The sequence below is a fragment of the Accipiter gentilis genome, chromosome 21, assembly GCF_929443795.1.
Source record: "Accipiter gentilis chromosome 21, bAccGen1.1, whole genome shotgun sequence".
In the NCBI taxonomy this organism is placed as follows: domain Eukaryota; kingdom Metazoa; phylum Chordata; class Aves; order Accipitriformes; family Accipitridae; genus Astur; species Astur gentilis.
This window is the reverse complement of record NC_064900.1, coordinates 12,669,050-12,696,925: the sequence shown is the minus strand read 5'-3', so window position 1 is coordinate 12,696,925 and position 27,876 is coordinate 12,669,050. Positions and strand designations below refer to the sequence as shown.

Below are 27,876 nucleotides of genomic sequence, written 5' to 3'. Positions count from 1 at the left end.
AGGTGGGGAAAAAAAAAGCACGTGGGTCGTGAGAACAGTACACAAGAACAGAGGAGATACAAGATGGGGAAGATAGCGAAAACCTCTCTGTGAACCTGCACCATTAAGGTCACTGTACACGTTCCTATGCTACCTATGCCAACCAACTTGCTGTGGCTCTCGCTCCCCTTCCCCTCCTAATCACTTCTTGCAAGCTAAAACTCACACCTGCACATTCTGTTCCTCCCTGGTGATTTTCAGACACATTCCCTGGATTCAAGCAGTAAATGCTACAAAATAAGAAAATGACACAGCAACCAACCCGCCCCGACACGCACATATCTTGTCCTCCCTTCCGCAGCGCTCTGTTTGTAGGAAATCAGTGGTAGCCACCAGAAACCTTTAGAAAAAACAAAGGATGGGAGTTAACCATTTTGAAAGTTTTGCTACAAGACCAAAAGAGTTCAGCCCTTCCCCTCCCCCTCCCACCCTGGACTGGGTCATCGTATCAAGAACATTGCTCACAGGCAGCAAGACAAACTGGTGGGTCTCACCTCTTCCTGCCCAACTGCTTAGGAAGGGAAAAAGACACGCTGTGAAGAAAGTAGTCTGAACTTTCTCAGGATGTGGGAAAGCCAAGGCAGCTCATTCTCTGGAGATTATGGAGCAGAAAGAAAATATACACTCAGAATTAGGATCCAGTGAAAAGTTTTCATTCCTGCCCCCATGGGACAAAACAATTTTTCTTCCAAGTTAGGGCAGAGAAGTGTCATTCTTAGTACTTTTTCTTTTCTGCACTACACTGCTTCTATCATATATAGCACATGTAAGTTGAGAAAGAAGAGCTAGATCTCCGTATTAATACGCAGAGATTTTTTTCCAGCCTAAACCCACCGAGTTTACACACCTGGGTTATGTCACATTTCCCTCTTCCATAGGGAGACCGACAGTACTTTTAGTATTGCATCTTCTACATTCAAATCTTTTCCTCCCAGAAGAATCAGTGGACTGAAGCTTTCCCTACTGCCTGCAAGGAAAGATTAAAGTCTCCAGTATGTAGCAAAATCAGACATTTCCCTCCTGGAAGTCACAATATCCTACACAAGCTGGAGTCACTGCATACACAGAGAGCTGCTGTGCAGCACAGGGGTAGCTGTACTCCAGTAGCTGCTTATTGGGTGTCCTTTAAGATGGTCCCAGGCCATGCAGATGTGTCTTCCACTGGGTCTAAATACTTGCCTTCTTAGAGAAGTGAAGTTCCTGATGTGCCTTTTGGGGGTCTGGGCCTTCCTTTTTTTCAATTTGGGCAGCGTATGTCTTTAGAAAGAGAGTGACTGGTTCAAGTTAATACTTGTAAAGAAGTACTCTTTTTTCTTGGAAGTAACTACATCTGTTCTAGAAAAGAAAGCTCCAGCCTTGAAGTTGTTACATAGAAGGAGAGTCCCAGTGAAGAGCCCAGGACCTGCATCCCCTAAAGAAAGCACCATGAGGAGCTGAGAGCAGACGAGGAACGATTAGAAGGCACTGTGCAAAATCTGATGCAAGGCAGAAAAACAAAGAGTTGTCTGAAATGAAACCTGGAAGCAAGGATCTGCCAGCAAGGACACCACAAGATGGGAACGAGATGTACACAGGCCCTTTACTTCTGTCTGTCACCTCAATTTTCTCTTTCTAGAAGGTGAAGGCTCCTTGTTTAGATACTAACCAAACATACATTTTCGAATTTAAAAGTCAGTCATTCTGTTTTTCAGTGGAAGATCTTGTCTAGGGAGAAGGGCTACTCAGAGTAACCTCAAAGCTGGAATCATCTTGGGATCACATCACAGAAGTCAGAAAATTGCACAGAGAGTTAAGTACTAGTTGTACATACGTATGCATGTTCATCTTAAAACAGAGAATAAAATATGACTACATATGCCCTAATGAGGAACCTGGAGCAGGTTTTCAAGGTTTTCTGCAAGAATGAAAACTAACACGTGTATTTCCACATATTTCTATTTGACCCCATTACCTAGAAATAAAGTAATACCTAGAACCAAAGTTATATCAACAGAGATCATCATGTAAACGTAAGAATTTGCATGGGTCTTGGGGTTTTTTTAGCACAAAAGCCAATCAACAAAACCACCAGCATTAGGTATTAGAGCAGTTCTCCTGGAAACAGGTGAGTTCATACAGGCAGCAAAAATCTGAAGAAGCCCCATGTCAGGTTTCTGCAAGCACAGGCTCTCCAGAAAGAGGGGGCTCCCCTATTGCACCTCAAAGTGCAGCTGGCTTCTGACTTGCACTCCCCTCAAAACCCAGTCCATCACACAAAGAAGTGGCCTCCTTAAGTTCCTCTTCACAAAGTTAAACTCTCACCTATAATCCTCCATAATTCCTGCAATTGTGTCTGCTTCTTGCTGTAGTTCCTCTTCTACCCTATAGCCCAGTGTTGATGGCATCCCATGTCATACAGAGCAGGTTCAGGATCTTTCCTCTGCTCGAGGGGATTGGCTCCACCATCGTCTGCCTTTCAGTGCTCTGAAGACAAAGACACAGAGTAGCGTGGAGGTCGTTCTCAGCAACTCCTTTTAAGAGAATTCCTCTTCACACAAGGTAACAGAAACTGAGGCAACTCCATTTACAAATTGCTACTGGTTTGGAAAGGCCACTGAGAAAGGAGATTCATAAAAAAAACCAACTTCTACCTGAAGTCTCAGCACAGCTTATTTGGTTTGTTGTGCATCCTAATCACTGCTCTCTTTTTTTTCCCCTCTGCTGTAGTCTCTTACCTTCAACCAGAGCAGGAAATCAGAGTCAGGTGGTGTAGAATTTTACATTAATTAGTGTTGTTCACAAGCTATCTATTCCTTAACATAAAACATTTTCATAGTAACTTATAAAGGTAAAATAAAACATTATGGAACATTTTAAGTTAAAGACTTATTAAACCTTGAAATACTTCTCTTAGAAAATATTAATTTATTCCACTGAAGGTAGCTTCCACCATTTCAGTGGGAAAGGCAAAAAAAGCAACTGTTTATATTTACCCTATTTTTGGAAGCAAAACTTCTGGCAGTAAAGACAGTGAAGTAATATTTTCTTTTTTGACTTAACACTATTTATACTGTGACAAGATGAATAAAAACGCTTTATTTTAAAAATATAATACACCATATATGTGCATGCTAGCAGAGAAGGATGATTTGTAAGCATCTAAATCATACAGTATCTGAACTAAGACAGACAGTGTTTTGGGATAGAGCTGTATCAACAGCCCCATTTCTCATAAACGCCCATTCAGGGGCACTTCCTCTTTGAGAAACAGCCCCACGCTAATTATTTTCTCTAAAGGGTATAAAAGGCTGTAAAATCTAAACATAGCTCAAAACTCTCTCTCAAATATTTCAGCAGAGACGTCTAACAAATGCATACAATCAGGTACACATATGAAACATGCAACTATGTGAAAGCTGTACCTGCCCAAACCCACTCTGTATTGGAATGGATTGCACACATGTCATCAAAACAGCTGTTCTGTACACAGTGCAAGCAAACGAAACAAGGATATTAAATTAAGTCTGCTTGCACTATCCTAAGAGTGGTGTAAAACCACTGAGCAGAGGATTTACAGCTCGTGTTGAATAGTTTGTCCTATTATCCACATAATACAAATTAGGCTGATAGCAAATGAGTTCATGCCTATTGTTTACCACTTATCCCCTCAAATTTCAGACTTATAAAAAAGTCATAAAGATGAGAAGAAACAATTGTGCAGTTTCTGGGAATATCTGCCCTCTTATATTAAAATACAGACCTTTCAGCTAATATAGAAAAGCTCGAGGAAGGAAGACCTCATAGCAGAAACCTCACTTCAAACACAAGGGGAAAATGTCCTGAGGAGTGCTTCCAGGAAACCAGAAATCTGTTCTAGTTAGTCCAGTTAGCTGCTTACACCATTTGAGGTTTCCACGTCTGATCTTTTGCAATGGCTCCTTCTTCCCTGCTTTTAGTATAAAAATTTTGCTAGATGCTAGGGTGCCCATACTGCTTTCTAGGGCTAATTTTACCCCTAGATTGTTTACATTGGTGAGATTAACATGCAGAGCTGTATCAGAAGGGAGAGGGAAAATATCTGGGTTGGCTAGCAGAGATACAGTTCCTACTCCTGTGGGAATGGAGAGATTTTTCCATAGATGGGAGTGCTGCTTACATGCCAAAAGATAAAGACATAATGAGCTCTTTATATTCACTGCACCATGTTTATCCCATAGCAGAGAGTTTTATCTTTTACAAATCCAACATCAGATTAAAGTTTCTCACCCAAATCTGGCCTGCACAGCACTAACAGAAATGTGTCTGAAGACTCAAGAGTCCAGATCTTGAGTGAACCTGAACAGCTGAGGCCAGCTGAGCACTCGAAAAATAAATTCTTCACAGTCCCAAAAAACATTTTGTAGGAAACGCAACTGGGAGACTGCTGCAAAACCCTCAACCTCGGGTGTTAAGCAAGGCCATGCTGAGTAACTCCTGCAGCCTGCTGCTGTAGGTCAGTCACAGGGCTTCACACCGCCTCCACTCCCTCACCGATTTGGAGGGGACGGGACAACACCAGAGGGGCTCCCCCTCCGCATTTCTCATTCTTGGTAGACTGCCAACCATCTCCTACATGCACCCCATGAACTTGTGTTGTTAATCTTCTCTGACACTGGGATTTCTGCTCTTCCAGTGAAAACAAAACTTTTGCTTAGGAGGCAGCCAGCCTACTCAAGAATACCAATTTCTCCAATTCCAATTTTCCAGTTTCTTAAGTGGCCAGTCTGCCCCTTCTCAAACACTGCAGTTCTGCCAGGCAGCCAAACCAAAACATGGCTGGTCAACGCGGGCAGAGTTAACAATTTCTCTTTCCAGTGAAGCAGATGGGAAAAGGATCTCAGGTCCTAGTAACTACTGCAAGTTGCAATAAGATTTAGCCCCTTGGGTGCCCAAATCAGTTTAGAAGGTAGGATTCTCAGCTGCAAATTAGGAAGGGCTTCACTGAGGTGGGAGTGATGGGGGCAGGGGAACAGAAGAGCTGTTCACTACAGAACAACCCTGGTCAACAGCACTCTTGCCCCATCAGTGGTAATACTGCAACAAATTCCCTAAAAATCCTAAAATTAAAATATTGCTCTCAGCTCCCTGTAAACTCTATGCAGCTCAGTGCGAAAGTATTCCTGAAGAGTTCGTCTGAGTTCCTACCATCACTCCAGATCAAGCAGGATGAATTTACCTTCGTTTAACTCTGACTTCCTATCCTGTTCTTCCACATAGACCAGAAAATGTTTCATATATCGCTTCTCACATCTCCCTATCTGTAGAGAAACATAGCGGTTTAAGGAAGAATTAGGAACACCAGGGGAGGGCACTGGGCTTGCCTGGAGGTGGAAAGGCAGAGCACGTGCTGCAGCAGCATGGTGGCCACCAGGCAGTCCTTTGGGCTGCTGCCCAACACGTGCAGGCTTGCACCCTTGGCAGTCAGGACAAGAGGAAAGCACAGCTGAGGACACATAAGCAGCTACTTGACTCCAGGCACGTGATTCGGAGGCAGAGTCGGACACACAAGCTCTCTCTTACCTCTTCCAGTGCAACTAGTCTCATGCAGGTTCCTGCTGGGATGCTCAAGGCTGGCAGGGAAACAAGGCAGGTTTCTCTCACCCCGAGACATCCCATCTCTCATTCCCATCACTATGCCTTCCATGCTGTCCAAGCAAACATTCTCCAGTGTTTCCATCAAAGCCTTGTGCATTTTCCTAGAGCTGCTCTGATCACCACCGAGTGCTTGCTTCCAGGCTGGTTGGTCCAGCAAGAGAACAAGCCTTACCAAGTGGATTTCATAGTTAACTTTTGATTTCTTATCCTAGATTGTACTGTGATAAAGGAGGCAGAACAATGCCAATATTTATCACCCCTACATAAAGGTCAGTTAGCTGAAATCCCCAGCTACTTAATATAAATCAAACTTAATACTAGTGCAACAGTGGTGAGGGTACACTTCCCTTTTGCTCCACGGTGAAACACCAATCACATTACTCAGTCAGGCCCATGGTTGCACATTCTTTTTTCCATGCATCCCGATGGGACAAGCATGCAGCCTAGCAACGGAGCAGAAGACATGTCATTGGGCTCCACGTGAGGTTCAGGCAGTGTGTGCCCAGGATCGGGGCTCTGTGGAGCTCCTGCAGACAGACAGTCGCATCCATTTTTCCCAGGTCTGTCTACTGGTGTCCAGGTTATTTGCCTCTCCCAGAGGGGCTGCCTTCTGGTTTGGAAACAAGGACAACCTTTCACCAGAGCTACTTTCCCTGTGTGGTTACTGTGACCCAGGGAGATAACACCTTCACGTGATGGAGTGACCGCTGTGAACTCTTGGGTATCAGAGAGGGAAAGGCAGCAGTCAGAGGGAGGGTGTGTCCAGATAAACAAGAAAATAGCACTCTTTAGGCAAAATCCTTTGCAAAGGACAAAGAAGTGACCAGGAAGGGACTTGTCCAGGACCAAGAAGAACAAAAGGTCAGGGAAGCCCAAACGGGGAAGGACATCATCAGGAAGAAAGCAGTTGAAATCAGAAACACTTTAAGAGTGGGTGAAATCAAACATAAATCCATCATTCTCTCACAATATGTTTGCTTAAAAAAATACTTTAACTATTGCCAAAACAGGCAATCTGTGTGATACATACTTCATCAGCCAAGGAGTGATCTGCTTAAACCCTGTTTCAAGTAAGCAGTGGAAAACACCCCGCTTCCTCCTGTCACCCTACTACACTCAGCTACATTGTCTTCCAGAAGTGATTTACTAGGCTGCAATTAGTAAGTAAATCCATCTCCTCCGTTTCCTTAAGGAAACCCAGGTTAGCAAGGCCAGGGCGGCAATCCTGTTCTTTACTGCCCAGTTCTGTCCATCCGGGCAGCCACACTTCCCTCTTGTAGAGTGACTCAAAGCACTGAGCTCCTGTCGTTCCCATCTCCTTCAAGCCATCCCTACATATCCCATGGCAAAAGGACCTTCGGTCCCCAGGGGAGATACCGATCTCTTTGGCATGTGGAAGCTGCAGATTGCCTCTCTTGCTTCAGCATGAGGGCTTCAGCAGTTGAGGGGGCTGACTAAGAAACTCACTACCCACACATTTTCCTACTAAGACAGGGCAGACAGCCTGCCTCAGACTCCATCCAGGCAGATTTTTTTGAAGATGACACATGAAAGCTGCTGAATATCAGAAGGCACACTCGCCACGCCAGCACTAGCACTGAAGAGCTTTCAGACGCGCTGGAAACACTGCGAAGCAAGTTTCTTCTGGCACACAAAGTGATCAGCACAGCATTAAGCAGCTAACTGTGCAGAAACAGACCTGCAGAAGGCTGTGGAGGTTTCCAGCTAGATGTCATAGGATTAAGGCCACAGAAATAAAAACACCCTATCCAGAATGAAAAAATGGCATGTGGTCCTGGAGAGAAGGCAGCAGGCGATACCTATATACGGGAAGTGAATGTTGCTCACTGCACATGGTCTCAGAAAAACACATTTAAATGCCTTCAACTTTAAGGCTTTTTAAACCTTTCTAGGTGATAAATACTGGTCATCAACATGCAAATTCTTGTCCAGTGCTGATTGTGCTGCTAACTTCAGCCCATCTTAAAGGAAAAAAAAAAAAAAAAAGGCAAAACAAATCCAGACACCCCCCCCCCACCACACAACCTTAGCTTCTAAAATTATCCTGCACTTCCTTCCTTGACATCTTGTTATGCAGCAGACTTTGAGAACAGCTGGTGCCACGCTTTCAAAGCAAACAGCATTTTAGTTAGCAGGGCAGCAGCCAGGCAAACACAGGAGTGAAGCAGGCAGGCACATAGGATGACACAATGGAAAAAGTCACCCAGAAGCATCCAGAAAGTCTACTTCTCAGACTTGGAAACTGGAAATATGTCATGCAGAGGCAAAATTCATGGATTGGTGAAGGATGAGGAAAAGGTGCAAGAGAAAACCCAAGCACGCATTCGCCACTTCTTCAGACGCAGTTGGAGCAGCTGCCCCAACCTCCAGCTGGGTGGACAGTGTGGTGAGGCAATGAGAAAATACCCGAGGCAAAAAGAAGTCCTCCTCATACTGCCATCAGAAGTGATATTATTTTTTTTTTTTTTTTTTGCAAACTCCCCCTTTCCTAGAAAGGGAGCCCTGCCTGCTGGGGTTTTGAAGACCCTCTCCTTCCATCACCATGCATGGAAGTTGTTATCTCTAGCAGACACTTCACCTTCCTGTCCTGTATGTCAGCACAATTGAAGACTAAGAATAATGGCATCCTTGAGCATGCCAGGGACAAAAGCAAAGAGAGGACACAGCTCTAGGAACCAAACAATTCACTGTGACTCGAAAACAAAAGCAAACATCTTGGCTTGGTTCTGAGGAGCAGGCTGTCAGCCAAAAAAGCAACCTTTTACAGGTTTTACAGCAACCTTGAGGTTTCCCTGAGGAAACCTGCCATTGTGCACTTGTTTACCTTTTGTAAAGTTAAAGGTGGCCAATCTACTTTCTCTCAGGTCATTCAACCCTGCTATGGTACCTCAGCCCCAGCCTGAACTGCCCCAGCCCTGCTCTGCCAGCACAACTCACCTCGCAACTGGTGGGCCAAGCCCCACTTGACCCAGCTCTGCTGGGAGCTCCTGGGCCACAGTAGGCAGCCCTTTTGCTCTTCTGCACAGTAAAAATTCCTCTTCTGCCTGAGAAAACCACAGCTTGCCCTGCACCGTGCTCAAGGCAGCAATGCTGCTGGCTCACTACCTTCCCTTTGTGCATGGAGAGATGACCTGGCTGATCTCAGAGCATCAAATTCCCAGGAGAAGAAACTACTAACTCCCATCACTCAGGGTGAGGTTATGTTGGCAATGAGACTTGCACTTCTGGCCAGCATCTAGAAGAAAGGTCTTCAGAAACCATCAGTAGCAACCATTTGTTTTCCTGAAAAAAATCAAGAGTGGGAGTTTATGTTGCAATCTCAAAACCTCTGGAAATCACTGCCTGTTCTATTCTATTCTACCAACAGATAGAGCTCAAACAGCAATAAACTGCTGCCTTTCACTGGTACTGCAAGACCTAGGACATAATCCTAAAACACTCAGATCCTTTAGGAAGATGGCAGGGTTGCCATGTCCTTTTAACTAATCCAAGTTCCTCACTATCACATCTTAAAAGTGCAAGCTGATGCCATGACAAAAATTACCGTGGTTTCACAATTCACCTCAAAAGGTCATATGTCATAAAGAATACAGCAGGTCACTACTGCCTTTCCCAAAGGAATTACTTATGCCCTTAGAGCTCATGTGTGATGCTTCTCTCATCAATTTATAAAAGCTCACAAGTAGCATGCTACAAATGAAAGGAATCATGTGGCCTTATGTTCAAAGTTGCTTTATTTAGCTTCTTTTCAGCAAAGGCAAATACAAAAAACAGGACAGTTAATACATCAGTAGAGCATGTAACTTCAGATAAAGAATAATTAACCAATGAACATCACACACACGCACACACAATACCTCTAAAAAATATAAAATACAATTTTTTGATTGACTGAAGTTATTTTCAAATCTGAAGTAAAGCACAGCTGCTGTGGTCAAAAATACTTCTGTAAATTTATCTTGAAAGTTGTTTTGCTCAAAATTTTTTTGGGAAAAAAAAAACCCCCACCCAAAACCAAAAAGAAACGCAAAACCAAAACACCTTAAAAACCCCCTGAAGTCCCACTTTCTGTACAGAAAGGAAGCAAAGTGTAAATCAAAACTACAAAAAAGCCCAACTTGCAATGAAGCGTTTCTGGTATCCCAAACAAGCAGAAAAAGAAAAATAAAATAGGGACCATTTGGTGTTTGGGCCGGATCAGATGTATTTTTTTTATTAAATTAGAAAAAGTGAAAATATATAAATAAATAATTCATATTGTACCCACAATAACAACAGCAAATGTCGTCCCTCACATCCTCACTAATACACACACACACACACCCCCCTTTTTGCCAGACTCTAGAGAGGCCACTGCTCTAGAACCAACAAAATACTGGTTCTGAACACTTAATCATAAGTCTTGCATCTACTAAATCTTCTCTGTTCCTTTTTTCTTTTTAAATTGACAGTTTGTACTCTTGGTAAACATATGACATAAAAAGCACAATCCAAAATGCTACGCACTTAGTAAGATGGAATATTTCAGATGCACAAACAAATGCTAATCAAACCCAAAAGACAAGAGGATACTGGTAGTGATGCCAATATAGTGACAAATATTTGGTCAGAAGGAAGACTGAGAAACACCTTAAACATTAGCATTTGTCAGCAGAACAAAAATCACCAAAGACCCCCACAGTCCTCCTGCCTGTCTATTTTGTTGGTTAAACAGGCCACAAAGTTGGTGTGCCCAGAGGTAGGCTTGTTTTTAGCAACCTTTGCCCCATGAAGCAGGCACAGAGCCCTGCCGAGGCACCGGGAGGCAGAGGGCACACCGAGGCTCTGACCCCTCACAAATATGAGCTGCAAGCTAATGCCCAGCAGTTCTCTGCTCTCAAAAGCAGCCTGCTCCCGCACAGCAAGAAGTGGGGACAGGCAACTGGAGCATTAAGCCTGGAAACAGCCAGATGAACAGGCTTGGGCAGGCAGCAAGGAGCAACTGGGGGTGGCAGGGGGGAGGAGAGCTCCAACCCTACCTGGGGCAGGAGCAGAGTTAGGTCCCAGCTCATGAGAGCAGCAGTGTCATTATCTGCTACCAAAATCACAGCAAAGCAGTAAATTCAGCCTCTGCAAGACTCCCCACTGATACCATTACATCTGCAGTAGTGACACACAATAGTTAGGTCAGGGTGTAACATCCCACACAAGGTCCGAGTATGGCTTTTGGCCAGCAGAGGTATCTGTCTGTGTTTAAAAAGACACAACAAAAAAGGATGAAGAAAGGGGAGACTATTCCGAACAGCGCATAAGATGACCATGAGAAGAGCTATTGACAAACCTAGTCCACGCATTTTGACAGCTAAGTAAGGAGCAGGCTGGGGTATTAACAGAGTTGTTTCAGAAAAAACACAGGACTTTGCTTCCATTTCCTCCTTGCTTATATATTTAAAAAAAAAAAAAAAAAAAAAAGGCCATCACCCCAGGGTTAGTAAGAAAAGCCTACTAAAATAAATTACTTATAATTCTTCTTTCCCAACTGTGGCTGCCACTGCCTCTAATCTGTCACCTGCTTGGAGCCCTATTGCTCTTCCCCAATAATTTTGGCAGATTTGGTGTGGTTTGAGTCCTGTGGTTTTGAGTCCAGTAGGTCTCTCCAGAAAGAGTCAAGCAATACAGTCGTTGACACATTCACACATTTGCTGAGAAAAAGGAGTTGGATCAGCTGGATAAAAGAAGGAAAACCAGATGACAGGAAGAGGGCGATGAATGCAGAGTTGCTGCAAGTGAAATTGCAGACAGATGTTGGTAAAAATTAAATCCCTCTTTACTGCGAGAGCAATTAGGCACTGGAAGAGGATCCCCAGAGAGCTTGCAGAGCCTCCATCTATGGACGTTTTCAAAACTCAGCTGGAAGAAGGCAAATGCATTTTGCACACTGGCAGTACCAAGAGTGGCACAAGCAATATAGATTTTGGCTGGCAGCAGAGGAGTGGACTAAGTGGTCCCTCTGGACCTACTTTTTATGATTAAGCGTCTAGACCGGATAACAAACATCGTGCTAGTCTTTTCAGCAATCAACTCGGCGTCTAGATAGAGTAGTGTATGTGATATATTTCCCTTTTATTGCTGTTTCTTTCCAGCCAGTCAAGTCACTGCTTGTAATGTTGACTTCAGGCTGCTGGGCTGTAATGATTTGGTAGGTGAACAGAAATCCTCTAGGATCCTAGAAAACAAAGAAAAAAACAGGCTAAAGGATGAATGGTGGCCATTGTGTTGCTGCCTTGGGTCTTGCTGAGCGATATGGTTGCCACTGGGGTGGCGGGGGAGAAATGCACAGTGAGGAAAGTGAGGATGAACAGTCATAAAACTGCCCTTTGGTGAACAACCATAGGACCTTCCCTGCTGTACAACAAGCAGCACATCTGCCTAAAACACAACAAAACCAGGCTTCAGCCTGTGTTCCCCCTTGCTTCCTTTCTTCACTATAGATATCTTACCTTAAATTTAAGAAGCTACCTTATCTTTAGCAGCACAGAAGCACACCTGCCACACAAAGTGTCATTACATAGAAAGGTCTGTGCCTAAACCCAGAATACCCGATCCCAGTACCACTTGCCTGGAGCACCGTGGGAGATACCGGCAGAGCCACAGGCGGCACCCCTCCCAGCGGTCAGCGCTCACGCCATCCAGCTTGCCCCACACTGACAACATCCCCCCCCCCCCACTTCTCAAAAGGGATACTCTGAGGAACGTTCAGCTCCCTCATTACTTCGTTATGCTCCAAAAAGGAATAGCCTTAAACTGGTGGGGAAAAAAAAAAAAAAAAAAAAAGGATTTTTTCTTCTCCCCTTTTGTCCTTAAGCAACAGAAATTCCTTTGAGAGCATATTTATGAGAAAGCCTGAAAACAACAGTTATGAAAATGCCATGCTATGCACCGCAACAGCGGTTTCTCCTTGGGTGAGGAAAAACTACCCAGCTTGGCGACACCCCACTCAAACCCATTCATTACCAGCAGAAGGGCAGGAGCTGGCTTACAAACCGTTTTACCATGGGAGGAAGCCAAGTGATCCTGCTCAGCAGTAGCTGCCGAAAGACATTACAAGTGTGATAGAAAGTACACTATTGAAAAAGGTGTTTTAAAACCCAGGTAGTTTCTATTACACAAGATACCAATTTACATGTCAATTTTGGTTTATGACCACTGAAGTAAAACCTGCAGTTATTACAGTACAACCACAACAACAAACATGTATTTTTAAGTAAACTAATGAAAACTGAGAAGGTGAAAACAGAATTACATTGGAAGATCTAAATCAAAGCTTCTTGCCTGGTGATTTCAGTCACCAAGATTTAAAAATCAGTCCAGCTTACAGTATTCTATAAAAGACAACTGCTAGATTTTTTAGTCTCCTCCTTCCCAAAGATTGTCTTCCCACCCTAAAATTATCCTAAATCACTTCACAGCTCTGACTTACAGCTCCTAGAGACAATGGGCCGAAGAGATGCGGCTAAAAAAGACTCCTAGCTCTTGCCTTACTGGCATTTGGAGCACTCCCCGGGGACGGGCAGTGGCATGCCTTCAGCCAGCTTGCTGGTTATTCTGCCCTTCACTTTCCTGATGCTTTAAATAGCAGCCAGCCCTCCTCAGAAACCTGGAGAAGATCTACACACACATCAGGATGAAGTTTGCGTGTCTTACCATAACCCATATGGTGGAAATTTGGACAGATCAGCTTAAAAGCCGTTCCTGCCTTCAGGTAAACGCTGGAGCAGCAAGCATGTCGTGGCACTGCTCGTGCTGCACAGCACCGTCAGCTAGCCCTTAACCTGACCGCAGCCATCTGAACTACTGCTAACACAGCACACCCCATCACCTCGCCCTCTGCCCCACAGTAAGTATGGCTTGAGATTCACTCGCTTGCATCTCCTGAAAATTTAGTAAGGTACCTTGAAAGTAACCAGATAATTCTAACGTCCTTTTTTCAATGTAGAAATTGGCAGCTGAGTGCAAAGCCTTACTGCAGATTGAAACAGTAGAAAAAAAAAAAAAGAAGGCATTTCCAAACAAGAGACACAGAATATGGCATGACAAATTTTCCAAATTAATATTAATCTATTTGCCTATAATAAGAATGATTTACTGAAGAAAAAGAAAAAAAGAAAAGAAAAAAAGGCATTCACCACTTCCTACTAATACAATACCAAATGAATTATAAAAGTTATTACACATTGTTTTCATTAAACTAAGGCTATCAACACTTGTTCAAGCAATATTTCAGATTTTTAAAAAAATTGATCTGAAGACAAGATTACGTGATTTAAAAAAAACAAAAAACAACAAACAACCAAACAACTTACTACATACCTACTACTAAACCAAATACTTTTTTTAATTCTGGAAACCACACACACTGCAGAATTCAGAATATAACAGTGAGATAAGGACTATACAAAACCCTCAATGGATTTATAAACTGTGAAAAGCAAACCAACTTTCCTGGTTAGTAACACATAAATAAGGTTATTTGTTGACTATATACATACTTTGATATTTCAGAATGTCATTCTAATATTTGAGACCCAATTTATGACACAACCTTTATGTGGCTTTGAAAAGAATAATAAAATATACAGCATCCTTACTTTTCACGTAGAAGAGAAAGAAAAAAGTTTCCATCTCCTTATCTAATAACCCTACATACAGCCAAAGTATTTTGCAAAGGAAATACATTCTGGAATTGAGCACACAAATGATTCTAACCAAGGAAGTAAACGAGCAATTGAAACAACGCAGCAACTATTCGTATATCACAGAAGTGCTATTTTTCCTCCCTTTCAGCTGCCAGCCATTTTATTTTCTGGTTATCTACAAAGCCCTGTTGTTGGAATGAAAAAGAGAATGAAGGACTGGAAAATTACTTCATAATGAAATATGAACAGGATAGAAATCGTGTTAATGACACACAGTAAAGGCCTCCCTGTTTGCAAAGAAAGGGCTTCATTTTTAGTAGGCTACACTTCGACACCTCTCCTTTAGATGGGGAGGCCAAGCTCTGAGATGTTTTCTACACTGCTACCATCACCCTGTTGGTAGCAAACAGGATTTATTTCATCCTTCTAGTCAAAACCCCTGACCATGCCCCAGGAGACCTGAATTCATCTACATGCCTTCCCCTCCTTCCTCCTCTGCTACTCCTTCTCCCAGCTCTTCTCCAAAATGGAAAGCAGGATGAGGAGCATGCTTGCCCCAGCAAAATATGCTGGGGGAAAAAACATGCTGGGAAAATGAACAAAGCACCAGCCGTCCCTGTCCTTCGCAATGAAAACAGGTAGCACTAAATGGTGGAAAGCTTGGAAAGAGTGCCCATGCTTGCTCTCTATATGATGTAGACTGGAGGATACTGCCAGGCACGTTTCTGTGAAGAGAAAATTAAGTGACTTACTAGGCAACCGGAGTTGTCTGGAAGCAGTGTGTGATTAAACCCAGAAAACATTTTCATTTGGGTTACAAAATATTTATGTCTGCGGGAAACTTGATGGGCAGCCTAACAGCAGAATTACTCCTCTGCTGACATTTTTGTAAGGGGTTGTTTTGGTGGGTTTTCTTTTTTTTTTTTTTCTTTCTCCACTCATTAGCTCTGTTTAGGTCTGTTTGGCTACAATGTTTTTATGCTGTGGTTTTTTGGGTTTGGGTTGGGGGTTTTTTCAGTGTAGTGTTAAAAAGGGTAAAGGAATGAGGCTGTTGTAACCAAAACAACTTTCACTTACACCACTGCATATTTTTGCTATTTTGGGGAATCCAAAATAGGACAAATATAATCTCCTGCTCACAACAAAGCCACACTTGAGAGGAAACCAGGACAATTCTAAAACGAGCTTCCCCAGCTGGGACACGACAACCAGAGACCCATTCCTCTGTGAGCAGGGTGCATTATATCCATCTGCCTTATGAAAGAGGGAGTTATGTCCTCAGTTTATCATCTGAAAGGCTGGTATTTAGCTGTCACTTCAGGAAAAATTATTCTAAAAAGTCTCCTAAAACCAAGCATCTATTATGTTGTTCTCAACTACCTAGTCTCTCACTATTAAGAAAAACAGCTGCATGTCAAAGCAAATACACTGAAAAAACAAGCCAAGTCATACAGATAAAAGAAGAATGGTCACAGTTTTTAAGCCAAATTTTAGAAACACAGCCTTCCCCAAACTGAATAAACACTAGAGAATACTGTTATAATGCTCTTCCAGAAATAATTCCGAACTTAACAAAGCAATGGAAAGTGCGTGCAAGTACTTGTTCTTGTAAAGTTTCCCAAATACCTGGAATCTCCTGTACAGGACTTACATATTTCCCAACGTTTCAGGACATCTTTGGCCACAAAAATTTAGGTTTATGATACCCACGTATTATAGCCTATCAGCCAAGCTGCTATAACAGCTTAACAGACCTGAATCTATATTATTTGTAGCAACTTCCAAACTTCAAAAAAATAATCAGGGTGTCTTAAATTCCTATTCAGGGTATTAAATGATCTCTAGCTGGTAACAAAGAGGTATTTTCAATGTATTTTATAGCACTTGTGTAACATTTGAGGTACACTGAGGTTCAGCATCTCTTTGAAATACAGTTAGTTGGCTGTATTCAGACACAAACATCTTGAAACGAAGACTTTAATGCTGCTTAATCTAAGTTCTGTAAAATTTCCACTTGCAGGAAAACCTGAATGTTTCAATTTCCAAACAGGAAACACCCATTGCTATGTTGGCGCTTTCTGTGGAATGGATTTTTTGATCTGTCCTAGTCTGTTCTATGACTCTTTCAAGTTTTCCTCTTCCAGGTTTACCTAATACACTCAAGCTTTCTTAGGTATCTGTTCAATAACAAGCTCCAAGAATTTTTTTGTCCAGTTGTTACAGCTTTTTAAACACAAATATACTATTTGACCATTTCTAAACTTTCCACATAGGAAAACATGCATAAGCTACCCAAGAGAGATCAACATACCAATGCTTTAAAAAGGAAAAAAAAATATCATGCTGGCCTTTATATCCATTTGTGAAATAGCCCTTCCTCACAGACCACCACAAGCCTCCAGAAAACTGTTTGCGTGTAATTTTATCACGCTGCAGACTGCTAAGTCCTAAGAACTGACTATAAAGCTTTCTAACTGGCCAAGCTGAAATGTGAGTATCCTGCAAGGCTTGAAACAAACAACTGATGCTGTCGAAAGCATTCAGGTTGATACATGTATGCAATAGGTAAGTCACAGGAATTTATTCAAAATAATAGCCTTTAATTTGCTTCAATCCAGGCTTGTTAACTGGACTGTTTTACATTGGTGTAGTCTACAGTTAAGCTCTGCTAGCTGACCGAGGCAGGAAATGTAACTTTTTACCACAAGAGTAGCACTGAGAAACCTCCAGCATAGATGAAGTTATGTCTGGCGAATCATTGCAGCCTGCTCATTGCACTTAAATAGAGTGATAGGCACGGCTAGGTTTGCCTCTGCTTGGCAGAGGATGAAGTTGTGAGTTTTCCAAAGCTTTTGCATCAGCTCTTGCTACAAAGGCTGCTCGGTTTGTTTCCAAACAAGTGACTTTTTGCCAAACATTGTGAAGACCTTTCACTTTGGATGTTTTCATGGAGAACCAAAACGTACATATGCTCTGTAACTGGTACACAAGGCAAATGCCTGAGGGATGGGACATCAACTTTGAGCCCCAGCTCTTCACCTGATTCCCAAGCAGCTACCACAGAGAGGAGGGAAACAACAAAAATAAAAGCAAAGCAAAAACCAACCATCCTCTCGACAGCAGAAGAGAAGAAACTTTGACAGAGAAGGGTCCCCAGCCACCCAGATAAAAAGCTGTTGTTTTACTTTAAAAACCAGGCATCTTGACAAGACTGGAAAGGCTTTGCTTGTTATCTAGTGCAGAATGAAAAGAAGTATTGAAGCCCAAGATAATGACCTCAGACAGACATTAGTATCCTCCAGCCAGCACCATTAGCTCTCTAATGAGCTGTTATAAAAAGCACATCCAGAAATATGTACGTAGGTGCTGCTCCTCGTTCCAACACAATTGGAGGATAATAGAAGATAAAACCAGAAAAGGGCTTTCGGCAAGATGTTATTCTCTTTTGGGTGAATCAACTGCAACCAATGCCTTAAAGAGTGTAAAGAGATTTCACAGATGATTGGGGAAAAAACAAGTCACCACAAAATCAGACTAGGGTCCACAGTGTGCTGCTCAGATGGGAGCTAAGGAAGTATAGGGGATTTCCTCTTTACAACATGGTATTTGTGGACTGGTAATGCACTCTAAACATAGTGTTAAAAATAACTGTAGCTCCACAAGCGTTTTTGGCATTCTAAGGATTTGGCCAGGAAAGTGACAGTGGAAAATTGTTAGTAACTTTCAGCAACAGGCAGAGCATCCGGGGTGGGTGGTGGAAATCAGATGGTGACAGAGCGATCAAACTGCACCAGTACTGGAATTTTACAACAAACTAACTAATGAGGCCTTCAGAAAAACAGATGTGCATTAGGAAGATGGAAAAACACATTTTCCTAAGCTGTTCACTGTATGAAGGAATAGGATGAGCTGGTCAAAATTACTCTGGATAAAATAATGCTGCCTTTATGTGAAAAGGATCCAGGTCAGCACATTACATTTTCAAAACTGAAGACCGAAAAGCAACTGAAAAGATACAGACTAAGACTGATAAAAACCAGACTACATTAAAAGAACAGAGACTGAGCGACTTCCAAGTCCTCTGCAGAAGTCACATCCTGGCATCACAGTTAATCAAAACCCACAACAAATGGGAAGAAACATAAAGTCCCTCAAATCCTGCTTTTGTTAATATACTCTAATACAACCAACTTACACCCACTGCTAAACACTGCTCATCTAATTTAGCCCTTCTGCCCTGCTGAACAGGTATTTACTTGAAGTCTCGACCCTGTGACACACCAGCACATGCGTGGGGCTGGGAATCCAGATGTCGTCCCAGGCAGTGGGGCACGAGACGCCACTTCTCTTGCTGACATAGAGGGGCTTCAAGCTCTGAGCCATTAGCTAAGGAAGAAGGGGCACAGTGCTTTCAGTTTAAATATATCATGCTTTTCTGTGTCTTATGCTTTACGTACAAAGCAGGGGAAGGGGGCTCTGTTCAAAGTGTCCAAACTAATGTGTAAGTTCTGTTGTTGTACATCACAGGAGTGCCTCTGCAGCAAGAAATCATGTCCTGCATGACTCACGACACGGCACAAGGATGCATGAAATGGCTTGAGGGTTCCAAGCTTGATACCTAGCGGGTGGTATAGGGCACAGGAAACCCGGTGTGAAGCTAACTGTACTGCCTGCTGGGGATGGTCCTGTTGGAAGCTACCTCTGGAAACATATGCAGGCATTTCCTCAGTAACTGCTAATATCCAAGGGCAAGAACCATGCCAAGAGATACGGTAACATCCTCAGCCTAGTCTAAACATGAACAACCTAGTCTTGTCAAGCAATGTTTCACAGACTGACCCTGCTCCTGCTTCAGGCACTAGTGCAGTCACAGCATCCCAGTGTGGTTCTCCTCATCTGGGATGCAATGAAGGGGCTTCAAAACTCTGCAAGGCAGCACCTGCACTTTTCAGCACTCTCTTTGCCTGCTCACCCTCTGATCTGCTCTAGCGAGTGATCCCAGGCCTCTGCTAGATCACCTCTGCCTCAAGGTCTCTCCTTCAGGATTGCTTAGTACAAGCTCATTTGTGTTTGGAATGGCTGTTCTAGAATAAAGACGCATCTTTCTTTTGAGCATTTCACCTTTTCCTTCTGATCCTTTAAAGAAAAAAGAAAAAAACAAAACCAATTAAGAACCAAGTTCTTGCCCTTTAACTTCCAGGTTGGCCTGAAAATTCAACAGAAATTTTCTCTTCTGAATTGTTTATAGGATCAATGGAAAGCTCACATACATTTTACAATTAAGAAGTTGTATTTGGGCTGTAAGAAGTGTTCAGTTCTCCTTCTTCTCAGTAAAGACTTTATGTCTCTGGCAGTAGGAGATTTACGAGATGAACCCCTCTTAACAGTAGATGCTGTAGGTCTAAGTTCACAATAGATAGGTCTTATACTTCTGGAAACGCTTCCTTACCTTATATCACACTATCATCATGAAGCAAGAATCTAAATATTCAGGAACTGAGTTGATGTGTGCTGGTGTTTCTGAACATATAGTAGAATTTAAAGCCAGACACAGCACTTTGACCTAGTTAAGCAGAATAAAAGCACCCATCATTAGGAAGCAGACTCATATGGTGAGTTTGAACGCACTTCTCCATCATATTATACCGTTTGTCTTAAAAATACAAAGAAGGTGCTGTGACCAGAAGAAAGCGTTCCCTTGAGGGCATGTCACTCTGCATGAATGGGTTTCTCTCCACCATACCTTTTCTGCCAAAATTTCTCTGAGCATGCTTACACTCAACACTTTCGTGGCCCTCCAGGAAAATGCAAAAGACCAGCAAATTGCTTCTGCTGACAGTTCTGCCTGAAAGCAAACCATGAGCAGCATGTCGTACCCTACTTGGATTCTCCCCTCGCAATTTGTAGTCCTGTATTGTAGCAGTGGGAGAACAGCTCTTAAAATTACATGCAACTGAGGCAACCTTTAATAACTGTAAACATGTTATTATAAAGTTTACTTATCCAATAAGAGTCTCATACCCCCTAACGGTATCTCAACAAAGTCTCAACTCTTCTCTCTTATTATGGCTCTATGAAAACCATTGGTTTCCATGCATCAGTGACTCACCACTTCAACCCCTCCTGCATATCCTCTTCCTCCGGCACAGCATAATCAGAATTATAACTGTGATGAGAATTAAGAGAGGCACAGTAATCATCAGCAAAAGCAACGAGGACCCCTCCTCTGTGAAAATAAAACAACAAAAAATACACCAAACTAAGCTAGTTTATATAGGAAAAAGAGCCAAGAGGATGTCTGATTAACAACAATTGTTCCTCATCAAGATTGTGAAAGTTATTGCTAAGCTACATGAAAGCAGCAATTGCTCAAAAGAGAGAGTGAACATATGTACTTTAAAAAACAAACTTACGTGCCTACAGAAAATGCTTTGTGAAGAAAAGATGTGCTCGTGTTCACCCATGGCAAAGAAAACTGTCATTCCCATACCTGATACGGTAGTTGGCATACATATGTAAGCAGAACTTTATACGAGTCTTCACCCTTTCTGAAGAGTTTTTTTGTTCATCCAGAATTTGAGGTTTTTGTTTGTAAAATAATAGTTATTCCTTTTACTATTAAACACTTATCACTGTTGCAAAGGCAGTGATTAACTTTCAGAAAAGACAACAGGCCGTTTTTTGATGCCTGCAAGTAACTCTATCCGACTTCTGAGCATAACGTCCCTCCCTAGTTAGACACTAGCCACTTCATTTGACTGCCATTAATCAAAATGATAATATGAAGGCTCATTTCAATGCTCACTGATGTTAGCTGGAAAGCTTTCCGAATTAAAATTTATTTGAATCAAGCCAAAGCTATCATGTCCTTTAACAAGGCTTGGTTGAACTATTAATTTGAATTTCTCTTTCTCTAAAATATGATTGTTAAAACAACAAGCTATTAGCTGATTTTTCATTCTCCTAGCAAGAAATAACAAGTCTTAGTTTCCTGCTGAGACACACATTTCCTTTTTAAAAGGCCAACCCAAAAGAATATTGCATTTGAGACAGGACAAAAAGATTTATTATGCTTTTCAATTAGTGTCATTCAGAATTAAGAATTAATTTGCTTTTGAACTTCTAGAGAGAAGATACTAAAAGTCAGATCTTACTCTTTACTACTATTCCTACAATAATCACTTCTTGAGCACATAATTTGGGAATTAACCCACAATCCCAAGCTACTTTTCTTGTCTTCCTAATTTTGAAGTGGTCCTCCTTTTAAGGCTCTGGATTTGGAGACATGAGAATTTTAAATCACCTAAGTCAATGCTCCTGTGTGAACTGAGAATGGTACTTCAGCTTCCAATGTTTCTATTTCTCAACTATAGAGCTGGGGTGAAAGTCTTTCCAGCAGAACAGAATAGTGGAAGAAATAAATTAGCACTACAGGGTATTCAGATGTTATGCTGATGTATTTAAGATTTCCCCATAAAACCAACGTGAGTATCTTCAACTGATCACCTTCGTGTCTGCTTGAAAGTACTATTCCTCCCTGACCATTACTGCAACGCACGTCTGTCTTAGCAAGTGTCAGAGAAACTAAAACATAACACACAGGTTAACTGTACCAAAACATGTAGTAAGTTTAACTGAAATGTTTGGTTAATTGTTTTTTCAGAGATAGTTTACTGTTAATTTCAAAACTTCCACCCCAATGTTCATTAAGTGACCCACAGAATTTTTACTTCATCTAGATAGATACCAGGTGACAAATATTTATACCTATCTTTGGACTGTCAAAGAAACTATGAAGGCCTGCGTGAAAACTGAAGTCCGACTTGCTGCAAAATACATGGTGCCTCTAAAACTCACTACCTCCCTAGCTGACTAGTTTGGCTTTTTTCCCCTCTTAGAGAGGACCTCAATATGTTATTGTCTCAAAGACAGCAATGAAAACAAAGTAGGATTTCCTTTCTTGTTACTTGGCACATAAACATTTCACTCCCTCCTCTTCCCAGCACATTCCTATCCAAACATGCTATTGCAAAACACGGAGGCCAAGAGAATGCTACCAAGTAGCTTGTATAGTTCACCCACCTCCTTTAATTTTCACAGGCAATTCTATTTTTTCATTCACATTGTTCACTCTGCAGGTCAAGTCCTGCACACTGATGCTCCGAGTGTTGTTGATCTCCAGTTTACTGGTGATGGACACCACCCCGTTGGTGTACCTGACTGTCTCCTGTGTAGGAGTAGAATTGAACAAGTTGTTCCAGGTGACGGTGGGCTCTGGGAGGCCAACAGCATTACAGGTGGCTATCAAATGACCTTCAGAAATGTTGTAATGGACAGATGCATTGAGACCTTCCAACACACAAATGAGACAATCCATCACCACAACGAGTACCTGGTCATAACCAATAATAGCAGTTTAGCCATTATCAATCAGAGCAAAGCTTTCTGGATTTGCACTGAGCCCCACGGCATAGGAATGCAAGAGGAGTTCACTGGGTCACGTCCCCCCCCATGATTCAATACTCCTTCCCTTATACTGACATTATACACCCCAAATGTTTCACTCAACCTGAAATCCCAGGTTTTAAAATAATCTGTTAAAGTAAACCCATTTCTTGGTCCATGCTGTTCTCCTACCTGCTAATTCCCTATCAACGGCAGGGTTCAGCACAGCAGCTCACAGCACTGGTACCAAGAGGAAACTGCAACAGGCAATGGTGGTTTGCCCAAGTTCCAGCTGGGACTGCTCGGGGGCTTACAAGCAAAGATCCCACTCCTTGCTTTTTACCACTGCAGTTCCTGAGTCTGCTCGAGGAAATGCTGTGGGTGAGAAAACACCTCTTTTTCCACTAGTGACACATCCCTGCAGAGAACCTCACCAGAAACACTCAGGCAGGTACGTCCCGAGAAGGAGCCGAAAGGGAAAGCATTGAAGAGACACGTGTAACACCCTGAATCATCCATTCTAGTGTCCCAAAAAGTGATGCTTGTCTCATTGAGCACCAGGCTCGTGAAATTCATTCGGTCTTGGTAGGGCTCATGAATCTTTAATCCTTTTATGGTACTGTACGTAGCTATGTTATTGTGTGATTTTTCAGAGTCCTTTTGCCACGTCACTTGCAGAACATCCTTGGGTTCTGTCAGGGCACAGCTGAGAGTCACGCTGTCACCCACCTTCACATTTCTGTGTTCAGCCTGTGAAACCACTGCAATGAGATGAAATAGTGAAATGGGCAGATACAACACATATTCAGAAGCTTAATACTGATTCTAAGGCCTGGATTACCCACAGACAGAATAATTTCATCAATTACATATTGTTTCTATGGTTTTGCCCCACCAAAACGTCCTTCTGCATCCTCCTAGAAATCAGTGAAGTTATGTTGATTTACATTGGCTGAGGCTCTGGCTTTCTTCTACATGTTTAAAAGAAAAAGACATACTATACTTCTGTACCCATCCCTGCAGACTCCCCACTTCACTTTTATTAAATCAGCTCATGGCTTCCCGTTCTCAGCAAAGACTCAATTTTCATCTCCTAAAAGCTAGAGGAAGATTGAATGCACAAGGGAAGTGCACACCAAGCCATCCTCAGAGAATTGAGCAGCAAAATGAGCTGAAGAGAATTTCTGGACCACATAGCTTCAGAGTTTGCAGTGCATTTGATAGGGAGGGAAAGAAAAAGAGAGGTTTGTTCATAAGGGGAGGATCTGCTATGGGAAGTTGCGAACTCAGGTGAGCAACAGTGTCCAGTGTCATTGTAGATACAGGATGCTGCATGCCCCTCCCATGTCCAAATGCTGCCCCAGGAGGTCTTGTGTCACATCTGCCAACTCCACGTCTATGCCTCAGCCATCTAATGTATGTCAAATGGCACGAACAATCTGTATTTCACCTATTTTTGCCTCTTACTCTGACTGTTGAAGCCTCAGGCATCAGAAACCAGTTCCCCAACCATTTTCAGGCAGATTCTAGGAAATTCAACTTACCATTTCCCTTTCCAAGCCCAGCACAAGCCAGACAAAAAAACAGAGCTCGAAAAGTCATTTTGGAAGGGAAAATCCGCTTCACCTGAAGAAAGATGAGAAGAGATGGGTGACTCAATGACAGACCATCTTCCAGTGATATCACATCTCCAGGGTGCAAACATTAACGGTAGCTTTGTCATGGGAGAAAAACATAGTTCTGGGGGCAGACGGTGCATTTTGACAGGTCTCATTACTCAACACAGAAAGTGCTCTGGTCAAGGTGGGAAAAAAACTGCATGACAGAAGTTAGGCATTAATCCACCAGAAGCATGACATACTGGTTGTCCGGACTAGCTGTGGCACTGGGAGAGGTAGGGTTAGCTTCTGAGATCAAGGGATAAATTGAAAACAGCTTCTCTGAGGATTTCAGGACTCCCCATCCATCTGAAATTGCATGAATCAGGGAACTTTTGGGGCATACTGCACCTGCTACATAAAAATATATCTCCGAGGTGGGAAAGGGGCAAAAATATGCTCGAGTTGCTGTTTTCCCGAGTGAACTTCACCTGCTTCCTGTTCCCTTAACCAGTTAATATTGCAACAATACAACTGAATTGTAGAGCTGCTTGGAACAGAAGCTGGTGTCATATTTAAGTGGAAACATTATTTTGCATAAAATACCTCCGTAACACATATCACCTACATCTGAGCTTTTTGCCACTGTCTTCAAAACTAGCTGATGTGTCTTGGGAGTGTCTTCTGTCATGAACATAAGCAAAGCCCAACTTTTTACAGATTTTCACAACATGCAAAAAACAAAAGAAAGAGTCAACGGTAAAGCATTTTCTGTGTTATTTTACAGCTTAAAAAAGGAGGGCTAATGAATAAGTGCAATACATGGAGAAAAAAAATATCTATTTAAGAACCAAATTCCCTGCAAATTTGTGCACACAACGCACACACACACAACCAGTAACCTGCCTTTAAATTTTAAAGGCACTGTGCTAAAACTCCTGATACAACTTTGCAGTTACCGAGCATGAATACAGACCGAGTTCTTATGTGTAAAAATCAGGAAACAAGAATCCATCAGCAACAAGTCCAACGAACAATGAATTTCCCAGACAATACAGTGTAGCCAGATGCTTGGGAGCAGATTTAAGAAATTCAGATAGACGTTCCTACAAACATGCAAAAACCAAGGGCCAGCATAGCAAGTGAACGAGAAATTTCGAGTTATAGACGTGTTTACGAACCAGTGAAAGATGTGCCACGCCTGCAGGAAAGCACAGGTTTCCATAACTGCTTTATATACCCGTTATAATCACTGCTTTAATACCCGTTAAAGTCCTTAACACACCATTGCTCGCACCCGGCGTAGCTACAAGATTTCATACAACGAGGAACCAGGCCATGATGTAGCTATACCGGTTCCCCCCCCCCACCAAAAGTCCCTCCGGGTCACAAGCCCCCACTCTACCACATTAGCGGCGGGTAGAGAGCGACGCCTGAGACTAGGGCAAGCAAAGAGCAAAGCCTTCGCCGCGCCATACCTTCCCAAACCGCGCCTCGGAGCTCCCCTCGGCCACCGAGCGTGGCCCAGCGCTGCTGGATTCGCCAGTCCCCCGCCGCCTTCCGCCAAGCCCCTCCGGCTGCTAAGAACCTTTTCAGCCCCACCGGCCGCCGGCCCCGGCAACCACCCGGCGCCACCCGCCCCTGCTGCCTCCCCCGCCTCACGCCCCTTCGTAAGAGAACTGCGGCCCGAACCCGGCCCCTCAGGGAGAGCTCTTCCCGCCCAGGGAAGGCGGGCGGAGGCCCGGGCACGCCCTGCCACCACACCTGCCCGCCACCGCTTCGCGCCTCCCCGCCCGGCGACCAAACCTCCCCCGGGGGGGGATCAGCCTCCGGGCAGGGGCTCGGCGCCGGTGAGGGGGGGCAGCACCGGCCTCTCCGCCCAGCCCCGTCTCGGACGGCAGGCTGCCCCGCGCCCCCCCTCCCCTCAAAAACCCCCACCTCAAACCTGTAGAGGCGCCCGGGAGGGAAGGCTGAGGCTTACCGCGGCCGAGTACCTTGAAGAGAGGGAGAAAAGGCGCCCGACGGCCTCGGTCGCGGAAGCGGCGCGGCCAGGCCCCGCTGCCGCCGCCGCCGCCCCACCCTCCGGGCCGCCCCCCGGGCATGAGCGCGGGCCCCCGGGCCCCGGAGGTGGCCGGCCCGCCCGGCGCGGCTGCTCTCCCGGCGGGCTGGGCCTCCCCCCCTACCCCGGGGTCGGGGCACCGGTGAGGCAGCGAGCGCCTGGAAGGAGCGCACCCGCCGGCCTGGGCCGCTCAGCCAGCGAGGAGGCTGCGGAGGCGGTAATGACCGCCCGGCCCCCCCTCAGCCCTGGAACTGGCCGCAAAGGACAGGCCGGCTTGCTTCTCCCCCTCCCCCCGTTTTCTCTTTCCCTCTAGGGTTATTAACGTCAAGCAAATTAACAAATCGATCGTGGAAGGACAAGTGAAAAAAATGAACTCCACCTGCTTCAAGCAAGAGCACGGTAAACCGTGAAAGGCGGCGAGGTTTCGGTAACACAAGGCCGTCGGCACGGAGTTAGTCGTGGCAGGTCTCCGGGCTGGATGATCGCGCTGCTTTTGGAAATCGGCGGCATGAACCCCAACTACCTTCTGAGAAATTGCGGGTTGCGTTCCAGCCTGCGACAGGGCAAACCGCTTTTGTCTTCAAAGTGCGTTCTTCCCCGATTTCAGTTCAAGGCTAGTGACAGTCGCACCAACTATTAATTTTTATCTGTGCTACCATAAAACACTAAAACTAGAATGCAATGGCAGGAACGTAATGTAATAATAATAAATCAATTTACAATAATGGCCAAGAGCTGTGGCATTCACTGTCCAGATGCTGAAATGCAAATACTTAGTGTTCCAGAAAGTATTTAGGGTTTTTTTTCAGACCAGGTCAATTTCTTGAACTTATTTATTGTAAGGTGTCACTGGGTGTTGCACAACAAATGTACCAAGGTTTTGCTAAACTTGGTAATTGTTTTTTTCTTAATTGCCACTAACCGCAATAATTAACTGTGGGTCACTAGCCTGGCAATAGTCAGCAATAAAATTTTGAGTATTAGACCAAGGCTTGGCCTCTTTTCTGGATCCTCAGCCCAGATAAACAAACACCACCTTTTTTTCTGATGTTAGGCTGTAGGAAATTAGCATTAAAAAATTCAGTGAAAGATCTTATGGAAAGGGAAGGTCATTTTGTTGTACAAAATCTCCAGGCAAGTTGATTTTATGCCCAGTTTCATATTCGCAAGCTGCAGGCATTCAAGCGGTCTAGCCAGGATCTTCTGGGTTCCTCTTCATTCTGAGAATAGAAAGATTTTGAGATATCTCTCTTATATCACTAGGAGTGGTCTTTTGTTTTCACTGCTACCTTCCTGTTATGCTGAGAGGAAAAGGGGCACCACAAGTGATACAGGGCAATCTCACTGCCATCTGCCAACTTCCACCGACAAGTTGTCTTTGTTGTAGATTTATGAGGCTTCTCTCAGGCTTCATAGAAACAACCTA

General features: G+C 43.6%; 1 protein-coding gene across 5 annotated transcripts; it reads right to left on the bottom strand.

Moving 5' to 3' along the window:
- Positions 1-14: 14 nt before the first annotated feature.
- LOC126048840 (OX-2 membrane glycoprotein-like) lies at positions 15-25,941 on the bottom strand. Of its 5 annotated transcripts, none has more exons than XR_007508987.1 (7): positions 25,020-25,176; positions 24,338-24,419; positions 23,228-23,554; positions 22,431-22,697; positions 20,458-20,574; positions 534-2,502; positions 15-379 (listed from the first exon to the last, which is right to left on the bottom strand). XR_007508987.1 is itself a non-coding variant. In XM_049824296.1 (6 exons), the coding sequence occupies exons 2-5, from the start codon at positions 24,393-24,395 to the stop codon at positions 20,462-20,464; spliced, it is 765 nt and encodes a 254-aa protein (XP_049680253.1). In that variant the 5' UTR covers positions 24,396-24,419; positions 25,870-25,941; the 3' UTR covers positions 15-2,502; positions 20,458-20,461. The 5 variants fall into 5 exon arrangements, 3 of the variants coding, with proteins under 3 accessions (XP_049680253.1, XP_049680251.1, XP_049680252.1); XR_007508988.1 differs by having other exon boundaries at positions 15-631; positions 2,341-2,502; XM_049824296.1 differs by lacking the exon at positions 25,020-25,176 and adding an exon at positions 25,870-25,941 and having other exon boundaries at positions 15-2,502.
- Positions 25,942-27,876: the final 1,935 nt, after the last annotated feature.